This window comes from Heterocephalus glaber, unplaced genomic scaffold, assembly GCF_053883595.1.
Source record: "Heterocephalus glaber isolate CG9 unplaced genomic scaffold, H.glaber_assembly_v1.0 deba00001553, whole genome shotgun sequence".
NCBI classification, from domain to species: Eukaryota; Metazoa; Chordata; class Mammalia; order Rodentia; family Bathyergidae; genus Heterocephalus; species Heterocephalus glaber.
Genome location: NW_028258344.1, coordinates 5,117,766 through 5,132,417, shown reverse-complemented (window position 1 = coordinate 5,132,417; position 14,652 = coordinate 5,117,766). Strand labels below are relative to the sequence as shown.

The following is a 14,652-nucleotide window of genomic DNA, read 5'->3' as shown; positions in this document are numbered from 1 at the left end:
AACTGGACATAACTCAAATATCTATCAACAGACAACTAGATAAATAAACTGGTATATTCTCAGAGTGGATACTCCTCACCCACCAAAGAAATGAACTATTGATAAACACAACATGAATGAATCTCAAAGACAAAGTATACTTTGTGAGAGAAATCAGACAAAACATAGACACAAAATGATTCATTTGTGAAAAATTCTAAGAAATGCAAAGTAACCTATGGTTCAAGAAAGCATATCAATGTTGTCTAACTATTAGGGAACGTGGAGGGAGGTAGGGAAGAGGTACAAAGAGACCAGGAAGTTTTGGAGGGAAATGGATGCGTGTATCATTATCCTGAGCACTGTGACGGCTTCATAGGCACCCAAACTTGCTTAGTATATCAGCACCACATGTGTCAATTAGACCTCATTAAAATTGTTAAAAGTAAGATACACTCACAGAAGTTTAAAAAAAACAGAATGAAGCCAGTCAGAGTGGTGGCACATGCCTGTCATTCCAACACCTGGGAGGTGAGCAGGAGGATCACTACATGTTTGAGGCCAGCCTGCGTTACATGAGTTTGAGGCCAGCCTGGATTACATAGTGAGACCCTGCCTCAAAAACCACACATACAATAAATATGAGATTTGTAACAGTATCATTTACATAATAAAAAATAATATATACACACAAAGTAATGTGCATTTTGAAAAAATAAGCAAATATATACACATACATATGTCTGATAAACACAGTAGGGTGGTGGGTGGGTAGGCAGGAGCTGAGCGATTAGACCCAAGGTAGAAGAGAATAAAGGAAGAAATAAAACAGAGACTTTTACAGGTCAATGAGGATGAATGATGAGTTTTACAGAAAAAAATTTGTTTTTAAAATTTTCTTTATTTAAAAAAATTTTCCTATGTCAACAAGATACATTTCCCCCCTCAATTTTAAAAGGGAACATTTGTGAGATTTCTATGAAACAGAATCAATAATTTTTGACTCCAAAAGGAGCCAAGTTACATGTTACCACTCTTGGAAGCTGAATTCATGCTTGTATGTGGCACATTTCGGAAACTCCTGTTAGACATTCTGCTAGCAGCAAAATGCTGCAATTCAATAAGGCCATAATGACTGTGATGTTTATAAAGCTCCACCATATCCTCTATGTAGGCCCATTGCACAGATGTTTATGTACCTTCAAGCTGTGTTTTCATATGTACAGCTAATAATTAATTCCTAGCTGTGATTTCCCTTTAAATAAAGCCAACAGTAACCAGAAGGTTAGCTTAGCAGAAAGGTTTCCCTATGTAAAACATCATTTATTTTTAGTTTACTGCTGATGTGGTGGGGGGGGGATAATTAAAAGCGTGTGCTTCCTTATAACATGCTATCTCCACTAACTGAACTTCTAACCTGACATAAATACATTGCATACTGTAACCTGTTTCTCCTGATTATTAACCTTGAGTTTGGCAACCTATAAATCATCCCAGAAACAGCTGGCGCTCAGCATTGCCCCAAAGGTACATGATTACGATCGTTTTATATATATCTTGGTATGCAGACATGAAAAATTCATTGAAGAGGTTGGTATTGTAAGGCTTATTGTAATGAATTTTCTCAAAAACATAGATCATGCTTAAAATAGGTGTCTGCTTATTATAATGCAGCCATTTATATCTTCTTGAATTACCTTGCCCATAGCGCAGCCATTTTCTTAAAGTCAAACATGATGATACCTAAACAGATTTACTGCACCACTGTGCACTGCTTCAAAGTAGAAGTTTGCTTTTTTCTTCTCTCTCTCTCTCTCTCTCTCTCTCTCTCTCAATGCCTACAGAATTCAGGGTACAGATTTTTTTATAAAGGGAATCCTTTGGAAAGACTTTAAAGGCATCCCATCTGTTTGTGTTTGTTAACCATGAACACATGCAGAACCCCCCAAAAGCTTTATGCTTCCTATAACTCACCAATGTATTCCACTATTTCACACCAAAAAAAGTTTTATCATATCTACATTTATTAGAAGAATAAAATGTTAGTGGCAAAAGAGTCCACAGGTGTCACAAAAGCCATCACTGGGCAAAGGAAGCAGTCTCAGTGCTGTGGTGACATTCTCAAGGTCACACATCTAGAAAGGACAAGGGCCCAGATTTGGACCCATGTCTCAGGCTCTTAATAATGAAATAACTATTGCGATAACGTTTACTAGGTACACATTCAATGCTAAATGACTAACGCATGTGATCTGGTGAAATCCTTACTGCAGCTCATAAAATGGTCTGGAGGATCACCATACCACTCCATCATCCTAATTCCAACTTTACACCTGAGGAGCCATCCAGAGAGGTGAAGTTGCTTGTCCCTGGCCCGTGGCCTGCAATTGGTTGGGCAGGGATCACCGGAACTCACTCCGGCCCAAGTCCGTCCCCTAACTACAGCACGATACCACTTAGAAATTCAGGTGGTGGTTTCTTACTTTTTCTTTTTTCTAGGTGGTTGGCCAGACTCCTAAACCATAATAGTAATATGAGTTCCTAAAACGCATAGTTTATTAGTCTGTTAGGGCTGCCAAAATAAAGTTCCATAGACTGTGTGCCTTCAACAACAGAAATTCATTTTCTCCCAGTTGTAGAGGTGGGAAACTCAAGGTCACCAACATGGTTGGCGTCTTCTAAGGCCTTCCCCTTGGCTTGTACATAGCTGTCTTCTCCATAAGCCCTAAAAGCTCTTCCTTTCCTAATCTCTTCTTCTTATAAATACACCAGTCTGACTGGATTAGGGGCCTCCCACATGACCTCATTTTGCTTTAATCACCTCCTTAGAGGGCTTATCTCAAAATGCAGTCACACTCCAGATACCAGAAGTTAGGACTTCAACCTAGGCATTGGAGAAGGGCGTAATTCAGCCCATAATGAACAGTACTGTGTTGCCTTTTTTGGGTAGAAATTCTATACATATAAGCACCTGATCAGAAAAGTCTAGTTCTCGTAGGTGTTTAAATCATTATTCTTTGTTTGTTTGTTTGTTTTGTTTTTATTTTTGAGACAGACAGGGTCTTGCTCAATAGTTCAGGCTGGACTTGAATTTGCTGTTATACCCCAGGCTGGCCTTGAACTCACCATCCTCCTGTCTCAGTTTCCCAGGTGCTGGCTTTAAATCAGCATTCTTTACCAGGTATTAGCTGTTAAAAGCAGTAAACCTTTTATTGCTGTGTTCTTTTAAACTGAGCTTTGGGAAAGAGACAGGTGCCTGGCAGCAGACCTTTGGGTCTGTATTTCTGTATCCTGTCTCTCCTGGAACCCAGAGCCCACCCCATAGCTCCCCTGTCCCCCAAACAGACCAAGTCTGCTCCTTCTACTGACTGCAGCACTTAGAAATGTCCCTGGCATGTAGGGTACTGATGTTTGAGGTTGGACAGCCTGGCAGCAAATTAGATGCTGGACTTTTTAAATAAGAAGGCAAGAATTCAGACTGCCCAAATGGCAGGCAATTTAGGCCCTAAAGTCTTTTCCTTTCACCTCAGCTTCTTCCTAAGGAGGGAAAGCTGACTGTAACTCTCCAGGGCCCATTTTGTCCTGTTTTTATTTGATTTTTATTCTGAAGGGCAAGTAGGAACAGGAGCATGGTCCCTGAACGTGCTGGGACGAGGGAGTGGGACCAAGGGTGCCGGCTGCCATCTGGCAAGGGCGGGCACACCTGGGGCGTCCAGGGGCCTGTGTTAGCTTGGCAGGGATGCTGTGCAGGTCCCTTGGCCAGCTTCCTGGAGCCAGGCAGGGAGGAAAGGGCTGGTTTCTGTCTTCTAGGTTTGTGTGAAGACTGAAGGGAGGAGCCTAGAGGTTCATCCAATGGCTCAGCATCTGTGAGTGAGGGAACTAACTCATTCCACCAGGACAAGCATACACTCACACAAACACTGGGCAGATACGGTGGGGACAGCGTTCCCTGTGGTACGGTCACCACACAGGGAAGTGAGAGCACAATGGTTGACACTGTGAGTGTGCATTCTGTGCCAGTCTGCTAAGGAGCTCCAAGGATGACCTCACTCAGTCTCCAGGACTGTCGGCCAGTAGGGTGCTGCCAACACCCCCTATTTGCACAAAAGGAAGGCCGCAGTCCCCACTGCTTGCTGTCACACAGTGGGGGGGGGGGCGCTCTGCCCAGGAGGCGTTTTAGGAGAAAACACAAGTTAAATGTGGGATTTTCTCTTTAGGGATTGACCTGTTGTGTACTTTCCATTTCTAAAGTGGAATGAACAGCAATTCCCCATCACCTTCAAGTTCCTTTGCCAGCCTGGTCTCAGACAGAGGGTCACAGACACCCTGAAGACTAATTGGCATTTAGGGACTCTCTCTCTCCAGACAAATGCATGGGCAGAAAATTGTGCAACCATGTTCAGGGGATTTGGGGTCATTCAAATCCCACTTCCATGAAAGCCGATCTGTGGACTCCAGGTAGGAAACCAAACTGGTTTTCTTTGCAGGATTTTTCAGAGTTCAGGCCGCCAACCATTACTGGGTCATAAATCAGTTTAAAGGGGAATCGTCATTTATTTAATGAAATAGAATATAACAGAAAATATCAGAGTGCACTAGACAAAGAATATATTTTGTGAAGCTTAAAAAAATTCATCCAAACCCTAATGTGCATGAGGCCCTAGTGCTAGCTGTGTTGCTCACTAGCACTGAAGAAGCTGCACTGTAGAAGCCCACACCCAACCCTGCCCCATCACCCCGGCACAGGTCTGTGATGCTCTCTTAGCCTAGAACTGCCTATTTTGGGCTGGGCACCAGCCCCATTCATTTAGAACACTCCTTCCAGGCCAGAACCTCCCATCTCACTTCCTCAGTGAGTCGGCACTGCATTCTCCCATACCACTCCTTTGGAACTCATCCAGTGAGGATGATTTTGAAATTATTTATTGAGTGCCAATTCTGTCCTGGACACTAAGGATTTTGCATATTTCTTATTTCTAATGCTCACACAACACTACAAGGAAGGCATATCTATGATTATTATTATTAGAAATATCCAAATGAGGAAGATGAGGCTCAGAGATGAACTCAAGCTTCTGCTCTCACTTACTGATAGGAGATAACTGATTGGTGTCATAATGTGGTAGAAAAGCCGACATTCTGTGGTTGAAAGCCCAAAGACATACTAGCAACAGCCAACTAAGCCAGTTGCTAACCTGGAATCACTAAACCTTAATTTCTTTCATCTCTAATGTTACTCGACTGTTTCAAAGTGACAAGCAGCAGTTGAGACAAATGTATGCATACATGCTCTGAAATCTGAAAGGTGCAGGCAGATGTGTTATTTATATTAGTGACCTCATCACCATACAAAGACTAGGACCCTGACCTTTCTCTTCCCCTTACCTCACTTCCCAACACACCTTCCAGTTTCACACTAAATATTTTCCAGTTGATAATTACCAAAGGAAAGAATGATGCCTATTATTTTCCTTTGCTATCAAAACAAACTTTGAAGGGGGCCGGGGGTTTAGCTCAGTGGTTTTGCTGCCCACTGCACAAGCACAAGGACCTGAGTTCGATCCCTGGTACCAAAAAAAAAAAAACAAACTTTGAAAAAAAAATGTCAATAAGAGAAAACACTTTATGACATTTGTCCCTAAGAGGCCCTGTAGAAAAGCACGGGGTCAGGGGGAGGTTGGGGGGGGGGGAGAGAGAGAGGCCAGACCAGCCTCAGATGCCCTTTTCAGACCACTGTTGCCATTGTTTTTAGGTCACCATTGGTTCCACCTTTAAAGCAGTGGCATATGATTAAGTTAATGTAAGACAGAATGATGTGTGGGTTATTTAACTAAAGTTCCTAAACTGTTTTGTTGTGCAGTAATTTAAAAGCACAGATGCCCTCTCCTTAAAGCATCCTGGATTAGGTCAGGTGGAAAAAGCTCAAATTACAGGGAGCCTGGGACAACTGATCAAGTCACATACCCTCTTCTCAGATCTCTGGGCTCAGTACCTTCTCATTTAATTATTCAATACATTTAGCCAAATCAGCTGGCTAAGATAATTTGTACTTGCAACAGCTCTTAAAACGGTAATTCTGCCTAAACTTTTCAGTTCAGGAGGATCTCAGTGTCTCTTTGAGGACAGGGAGCAGTGTCATGTATGGTACCATCCAGGAAAATAACTGTGCCATATCCACACACATTTTAAAGCTGTAGGAACATGTCCAGTAGCATGGCACTGCCATTACCCTCAGCATCTGTGTGCACTTTGCCTTCTCATCTTAAGCTTTCTAAGAAGCATATCATCTGGAGATGAGATTTTGGTCATTTAGTTGAATTCCAAATGCATGCAGAAAGCAGTGATTCTTAGTTACTTTTTTCTTGCATATCATTTACACCAAGCTTTTCCAGTCCCTTCCCACTTTCGGAGGACCACCATTGTTTTGCTCATTTGGACTGCTCCCAAACCACATTAAAAGCCAGCTCGAGCACAAAAGGATCCCCCTCATGACATCATAAATATTACTCAGGTTTTGCAGTAATAATGCCCCCAAATAAGAGCTTAATAAACAATTGACTCCTGCATGCTCCTTGATAGACATTTTTTTTGGTTGAACTATAAAGGAACATTTTAAATTTTATTTCCCCCTAACCCCCACCATGTGTTCTGTTGGCCCCTGGAATTCTTTTCTCAAAGTAGGCTAGGGGCTGAGAAGCTAAGCCAAGCACCTGTCTTTGAGTTGCCTCAATAGTGTTACTATTTTATCTTTCAGAATACACAGGTTCTATCTAAAATAGAACGGGGATGAGGATGAAATGATCTTTGGTTTTGTGTGACCCTTCAGGCGATTCCAGGTCAGTCCAGCTGCTCCTCAGAAACTAGCCATGGCTGAAGAAGCAGAAACCAGGGGAGCAGAGTAGCAGGCCGGCTTGTCTGGGGAAAAACAATGCCTCTGCATCCAGACACAATGGTGGCTCTGTTTCCAGGAACTCTCACAATACACGGGAAGGAGTGTGGAGTTGCCTGGCAGGGCCCCCAACCTAGCAGAGAACATTAGCTCTGCCACCACAGATATGCAAATGCATATGAGAACAACAATAGCCCAGAAAGCCCTGTGGGTCGGGGAGTGATGAAGTAAGACTATTCTGCAGGAGCTGTTTCCCATCCCAGCAGGAAGTGTAGGGTCCAGATTCTGTCATCTCTAAGTCTACAGGCTGAGGCTGCCTTTTAGGGCCGGCCAGCCAGGTACGAGGTAGCAATGGATGAAAGGGGAATATTCACAATCCAAGAATCCTAGAAAAATGCTTAATAGTGTTCAAAAATAGATTGTCAGTTGTATAGGTTGTACCATAAAATCAGCAGGGGTGTAAAGCATGCTTACAATTATGAACACATTTAAAAAATTTAACCTGAACATTCATTTTTCAATCATCCTTTGTTAGTTATTTTTGTCTTGTAGCATAAGAATCTAGAAGCTTCTGGTGTACTCTTCAGAGCATAATACCAGTGATTACTAAAATAGCATGTAAACTGGTGTGGTAACATATGCCTGTAATCCCAGCACTCTGGGAGACTAAGGCAGAGGATCACAAATCCAACCCCAATCTGGGCAAACTGGTGAAATCCTGTCTCAAAATAAAAAATAAAATAAAAAAAGGGCTTGGGGATGTAGCTCAGTGCAAAGGTCCTGGGTCCAATCTCCAGTACTGCAAAAATAAGTAAATAAATAGGTTTGTAGCTTGATTGTTTTAGGTTTTGGTATTTTGAGATTGTAGGTTGAGTTAATGTTAATAGCTTGTAATTAATGGTTTACAGCTAGGAGAGATAGTCCACTGTTAGTAAGTACATGGAGAAGTCTAAATTCTAATTCTGGCCACCACACTTGTCTACCACAGGGCCTCAGGCAAATGACCCCAAGTCCCTAGGTAAAGGGGTGGTGGCAACAACTCAAGCCACCTCACTGGGGTGTGGTGTGGTGCGGATTAACTCACAAGAGCCTAGTAATAAGCAAAAATGCTGAATTCTACGACGCTGAGCTTCCTGACTTCTCCAGAAGCATAGTGAGATGTGTTGAGTCGACAGGATTTTCCATCCTCCAATCCCATGTGCACTCCCCAGAACTACGAGATGTGCAGCCTGCTTAGGTTTCAGTCCCCCAGTCTACTGGAGCTGGTTTGGGGTTGCAAAGCATGAAAAGCCTCTGTAGTAAATGGCTCCTGTCACAAAAGAGTCAGGTTTCTCTCATTTGTAATTTTGAAATTGAGCTTTCAGATCAAAATGCAGAGGAGGAAGGGACAATGAAGGAAGCCACCTGGAATGATTCCTAAACAATATTTTGATTTCATGCCTCTATTTGTTATACATTAGAAATGTACTACACTGTCCTTTAGCTACAACTCAAAATTCACCATAACAGATTTATCTCAGAAGAGACCTCGAGAGACAGCTGGCTCAAAGGAAGGATGCCACTGAAGGGAGGCGTCACTTCACTTAAATAATATACCTGTGAGTGTGCAGATACAGAATTCTGCAATCTTTGCTCAAGTCATGAAAATCTCAATCTTCTTAGGAGCTAAGCTAATTGTAAATCATTCTGAAGATAAAAGATGGCTGATGTAAAAATATTTGAAATTGGGCTGGGGATTTAGCTCAGTGTTTCTGCCGTCTGCTTTGCGAGCGCAAGGTCCTGAGTTCGATCCCCAGAACCAAATAAAAAGCCCCCAAAACAAAACAAAAAAAATATTTGAAATTTTGCTACTATCCCGTTCTTTCATTTAAATGATATGGTATATATTTGATTAAGGCTATCCCAATTAAAATTTAACTCTACATTGGCGGATCCAAAATAATCCCTATCGACCAACAGATCCACTAAGGTGGGACTACATTGTGCCAGATAAAATGACTTGGGTGGTCCCAAATACCTCAAAAATGACCATTCCCATCTTCATCTAAAAAAATTCCCAAGTTGGGTGACTTCTTTACCAAAAAAAAAAAAAATCAGTGATGAAACACTTTTTTTCATTAAAGGAGTCTTCTATTAGATGAAATCATACATTCCATCAAATTTCAGAGGTAATTTTCCAAATGTAGTTTACTATAAGGTGTCTATAAAACTGTGATAAATCTTATCTGAGCTAAGAAAATACATAAAATTGCTCATTAAAGAGCTATACTGAATGAAAAAAATCTATCCTAACTTTTAAGTGCTCGTTAGAAGTCATTTACATTGTTTTGCTTCCTAATTCATTGATTGCTCTAGACAAAAATGTTCATTGCACGCATTGCTATCATAATGCTTGTTCAGTCTCACCTCATTTACCTTTCAGAAGTAACTTTTAAAATTCTTTACGAAGACAGTTAACAAATAATTTTCATTAAACTGAAAATTTAGTAAAAGGACATGAAGGAAAATTTTCTTTCTGTATCTTTTTCTTATAACACTAATCATGACTTTAAAAAAAAAAAAGTTTGGCTTTACCTTTAGGTATATTTCAGTAACTGTCCTGAAGAGTTACTCCAAAGAAGATGCTCTACCTCTTTAAAATCTATCCCCCAATCCAACCCACTGTTTTCCAATTTTACTGCCACCTACTAGTAGATCCAGCATTCTCTCAGCTGCAATTCCTGATTCTCCATTACAAGTCTTATTTTTGCATTGCTGTCATATTGATCTTTTAAAAACATAAACATGATCGTATTACTTTCCTGCACAAAATCTTTCCAAGGACTTTCTGTTGTACTTAGCATGAAACTCAAACCTTCCACCAGGGCCATCCAGGCCCTTCACGATCTGGCTCCTGCCTCCTTAGTCTAAGCTCATTCTTGGATCAAAGTCTTGGCAATTGCAATTGGAACAGCCTCCCTTCCCCCACTGTAAGTCTGCCTACTGCTTCTCACACAAGTGTGAGCTGTCTCTTCAGAGACTTCCTTCCTCGCCACCCTATCACCTTTGAATAGTCTTGATCTGCAAAGATTTGTAATCTCTTAGACATTTCTTCCTGCTAGAATGTAACCTCTATGACAGCAGGGGACTAATTTTTTTTTTTCCATCTTAGTTCCAAACATGGCATCTAGCACATAACCCCCAGTACATACTTGCTGACAAATGTTGATCCCATTAGCTAGCACAGTGGTTAAGACTTGATTCCTTTATACAACAGAAACACTGGTGGGGCAGAATTAAATGAAAGGGGACTCAAGTTTACTTACCCGAGCTCATTTTGTTCCTGGATCTAATAATCCTCCCTGGTCTAGTACTGAGGATGAATAGCATGGCCTCGTGCGTGCTAGGTAAGTTCTCTCCCACGGAGCTCCATCCCCAGCTTTTTTTTTTAACCTTTGGCTAAGCGTCGATAAGCTGCCCAGGCTGGGCTGGATCCTCCTGCTTTGACCTTGAAGTAGCTAGGGTTATGGGTAGTAGGACCACTGTGGCCCTCAATAGGTTTTGTTTCCGCCACTGCAAACTTAAGATCCCTATGGAAGAATGAGGGAACGATGTACAAATATACAAACACTTCAGGTCACCCCTATATAATGATTTTTTGAGACCCAACAATGTAGTGCTTCAGGAGGGCATGTGTAGGTTCTGCAGTCAGACTGCCTTCATGGGGACCTGGCCAGTTAGTCACTCCCCTGCTTCAACTCCCTCATGAAAGTACAGCGCATCTCTCAGGATGGCTCAGCAACAATGCCAAGGACAGCAATCTGCACCTTGGTGGCTCCCTCACACTAAGCACACACTCAACACTGATCAGTATCAGATTGAACTGAATGTTTTCAATTTCATATGTGGATTCAATATCTAGTGTCAAGAACTGATTCTATTCTCCATATGAGCCAATCAATACAAGGAAACGTACATATATTGTTAGGGTTGCGAACAGTTAGTGCAGCCTGAAGCCTGAGTCTATCCAGAATGGATGTAACCAATTTTGACATGTTACAGATAACTAAGCATTGAACAATAAACCAAAGAACCACAGTATATTCTATCTTTAACTTTTTGTAAACCACGTTTTGTGGATACTTTGTTTTACCATAAGGCTGATGTATTTCGGTATTTTGAAAATATCAGTATTAATTTTGAGTTGGCAGAGGTAGCCTAATCAACTACCTTTATGTTTGGTACTAAGAGATAAAACTTTCAATAAAATTACTGAAATGCCAAAAAAAAAAAAAAAAAGAACTGATTCCATTGGAAGAAAAAAAAGTATTTCCTAATGTCATTTAAAGGCCATGTCAACAGATGAACTGCAAATAATGAGGAATGGACACTGACTTGTCAACTCAGGGTTCCCACCGGCTGCAAGCAATTGATACTTTTGTTTTGAAGATCACCACTGTTCTTAACAACTGATGCTAAGAGACAGTCATTTACAGGGACTCACAAGGAAATTTCCAATAAAGAATTTTAGGAAAAGATCCTTTCATAATGTATTTTATTAAATAAATTCTCCCTACTAAAGTCTTTGTTATTTAAATATTTAAATTCCTCATGCATTGTGCAGATCTACTCTTATTTTCCATGTTCAAAGAATTCCATTCAGATATTCTAAGGCACTTCCTTCCAATGCATGCTGTTAACTTTCAAGAGAAAATAGTAATCACAATTACTAGATACAACCACAAGACCTGGAGTGGAGGGTTCAAATGGCTCCCTTTCCAAACGTAATAGGTATATATTTTCATCCTTGGGATATAAACTGAATGAATCTTGTTGTCTAAAAGGAGTTTAGAGACTCTGTCTTATTACACATTGGGTGGGGGGTGCCCTGTGCATGTACACTGTGGGAGGATACGGAGGTAGCTTGAACAAACAAACATAAAACAACTTCATCTGCATTTCTTTTTTGGCTGGATGGAAGTATGTCTTTGTGTTTGTTCAGGTGACACACAAAGGTAAAAACAATGGATCTCAATTTATGTCTTCAAATATCAAAGGTCAGAAAGAGGTCTACAAACCTGGATGCTCTTGAAACTGTGTCCATGCACGTATGCTTAAGTAGGTCTGTTTTAATTCCACATGGGTTTTTCCACACAGGTTTCTGGCATCAAGTTCTGGTGTGCAGGACACCAGAGTGCCTTTGTGTCCCTTTTCTGACACGACAGCATTGTGTTTTCCTACCCATTATCCAAGGATAAATGACCTAGATATTGTGTCTATTAAAGCCTCATTTTTCTTTTGCTCTTTTGTGCTTTGGTATACCACATTATCACATGCTGCACACATTTTTAAGTATTTTCAGTCTCAGATGCTCTTTTGGGAGAGTAATAGAAGGTTTTTATGTGTGTTTCTGTTGAGATATCTGGCAGAAAACTGTGTGAAAGTAATTCAAGGTTTTCCTTCCCATCTAGTTTTGAAGATAATCAGTTTAGTGTATTACTAACAGCTAATCTAGTATAAGAGGCTATATCAAGAAACTATACAAAAGCCTGAATGCTGTATTTGCGTCTACTGTGAATACAAAAAACTGAATGAACACCAGTTCCCCTACACACTACATTCTATAATTACATCTCTGCATATCATGGGTCACTTTTATTAAAAGCATCATTACTACAGTTGGCAGCAATTTACATTTTATCTTACATGATAGCAGTTTTCAAAGAAAAAATAAAAGGACATCACAACAAAGAAAAACAATACATTTACAAAGTCATGTCTGTAAACTTCAAGGCTAGTTTAGAGCTGAGGTAATGGTGTTTTAGCTTTGTGGCTAAAGTAACAAAGTCCTTTAATTTAAAAAAGGTACCTGATTCTCACTTCTCTCACTCTTTATTTATTCTTCTATTTATTTTGTTTATACCAGTGCATTACAAGACCACAAGACAATGGAACTGAAGTTCTGTCTGGCAAGAACCCTCCCAGTAGGTTAATTTTCCAAAGGGACCCTTCACATTCAACAGCTGCCTTATTATTGCTGCGCCTCGGGACAGAGACGTTCACACTAACGTGGAGATTGTCAGAGTGTATGGATGTGTGTGTATAAACAAGTGTGGGAACCCCCATACAGTCATAAAGGGAAACGAATGAGCAAGTATATGTGTGGTAAATTTCATCTTGACCTTCACAGCAAAAAAATTAAAAGTTAAAATTAAAAAATTAAATATATAACTTCATACTTCCTTTGAGCAGCACTTCCTTCCATTAGTGCCACTCAGTTGCAAATCGCTCTTTATTATAATACCAATGGTACCAAAAGAAAAAAAGCAGAGCATTATGTAAGTTTCCTTAAAAAGACATGATCACCTTTCAAATTTCATCTCTCCTAGGGATAATAAATAATGCACTGCACAATACTTAATGACCAAGATACCTTTTGACACACCTGTATAACATGACTTGGACGTTTTTTTTTTTGCTACACTATGTTACAGAACAGCTTATAAAACTAGGTATGAACATTAACTGTGAGTGTAAACAGTAGGACTACCACTTGTCAAAAGTTTTAAACACTTTCACTGGAACTGGTACTGGTTATTCATCATTTTCATTGTTTTCTATTTCATCCCCCCCATCAAGTGAGTCTAGCTCTTCACCCTGTGCTATTTCATCTTCTAAGATGGAGGACTCTGCAGTCTTGTCCAGACTCTCCTCGGCATCACTGCCTTCAGGGTTCTCTCCATCTTTAAAGGGGCCTCCCTCGGCCTTGTCAGCAGCCTTCTCTTCACCGGAGCCCACAGCATTCTGGAGTCCTGCCAATGCTGGGAACCCAGGCAGCGTCAATCCCCCCAGTCCAGGAGGTAGGAACATGGATGGGTAGAAGAGGCCTGGGGCCACGGTGGACAGGAGGAAAGGGTTGAAGGCCAGTGGGTTGGAGGGTAACCCAGCCGGGGCGGTAGCAGCACCAACAGATCCATTTGCAGAGTCAGGAGCTGAAACAGCATCTGTGCTTTTCTCAGAGTCTCTGTTCTCACCTTCGTTGTCATTTGCTTTCTCTTCTACTTTTGAAGTGCCGTCTTCCGGTTCTCCTTGACTAGAAGCAGTAGTGGTGTTTCCAGTAGCAGCTGAGAGGGGGTTATTCAATAGGCCACCCAGTCCAAACACATTAGGCAGGCCTGCCATTCCTGGCAGCATCAGGGGCAGCACAGCAGCAGGGTTCTTAGGGTCCCCTCCGGCAGTGGCAGCCGTCGCCAGTCCTGGAGGGAAGCCCATGAGACCTGCCAGCTGTAGAGACTGGAGGTTCTGGAGATTCTGAAGGCTCGTCAGGTCCATCCCAGCAAATAAGCTGTTCACCAACAGAGGACTGATTCCCGAAGTGGAGGCGACAGCGGCGGCAGCTGCAGCTGCTCGGGCGATTTCACTCTTGGGCCTTCTTCCTCTTCTGCTTGCTCCTTCTCCCCGAACCACAGGTCCAGTGAGAAGACGGTCAAACATTGACTCAGGAACAAAACCCTGAGGAAAGGGAGAGACGAATAATGGCTATGAAGATTGTGTATGAAAATTTAGTTTCAATACTGGCCTTGTAAATTTTGACCTTCTCAATAGAAATACTCAATTTTCATTCTAAAAGCTGAACGACAGGGCTAGAGATCTAGCTCATGTAGAGCACTTGTCTTAGGTCCCATGCCTAGGACCCAGTATCAAAAAAACCAAACGAACAAAAAAACTCCAAACCAAAAAAATGAACAAACAAAAACACACAAACAAAAAAACTCAAGCTCAATGATAAAACTATTAAAAGGAAA

At 41.2% G+C, this 14,652-nt stretch overlaps 1 protein-coding gene across 8 annotated transcripts in view; it reads right to left on the bottom strand.

The window, feature by feature from the left end:
* Nucleotides 1-12,481: 12,481 nt before the first annotated feature.
* Nucleotides 12,482-14,652, bottom strand: part of Chd7 (chromodomain helicase DNA binding protein 7) — a 194,825-nt gene continuing 192,654 nt past the window's right edge. For all 8 annotated transcript variants that reach the window (XM_004842140.4, XM_004842142.4, XM_004842141.4 and 5 more), the window contains one exon: nucleotides 12,482-14,359. In XM_004842140.4, the coding sequence (XP_004842197.1) occupies nucleotides 13,442-14,359 (918 nt within the window). In that variant the 3' untranslated portion in view covers nucleotides 12,482-13,441. The remainder of the gene's footprint in view (nucleotides 14,360-14,652) is intronic.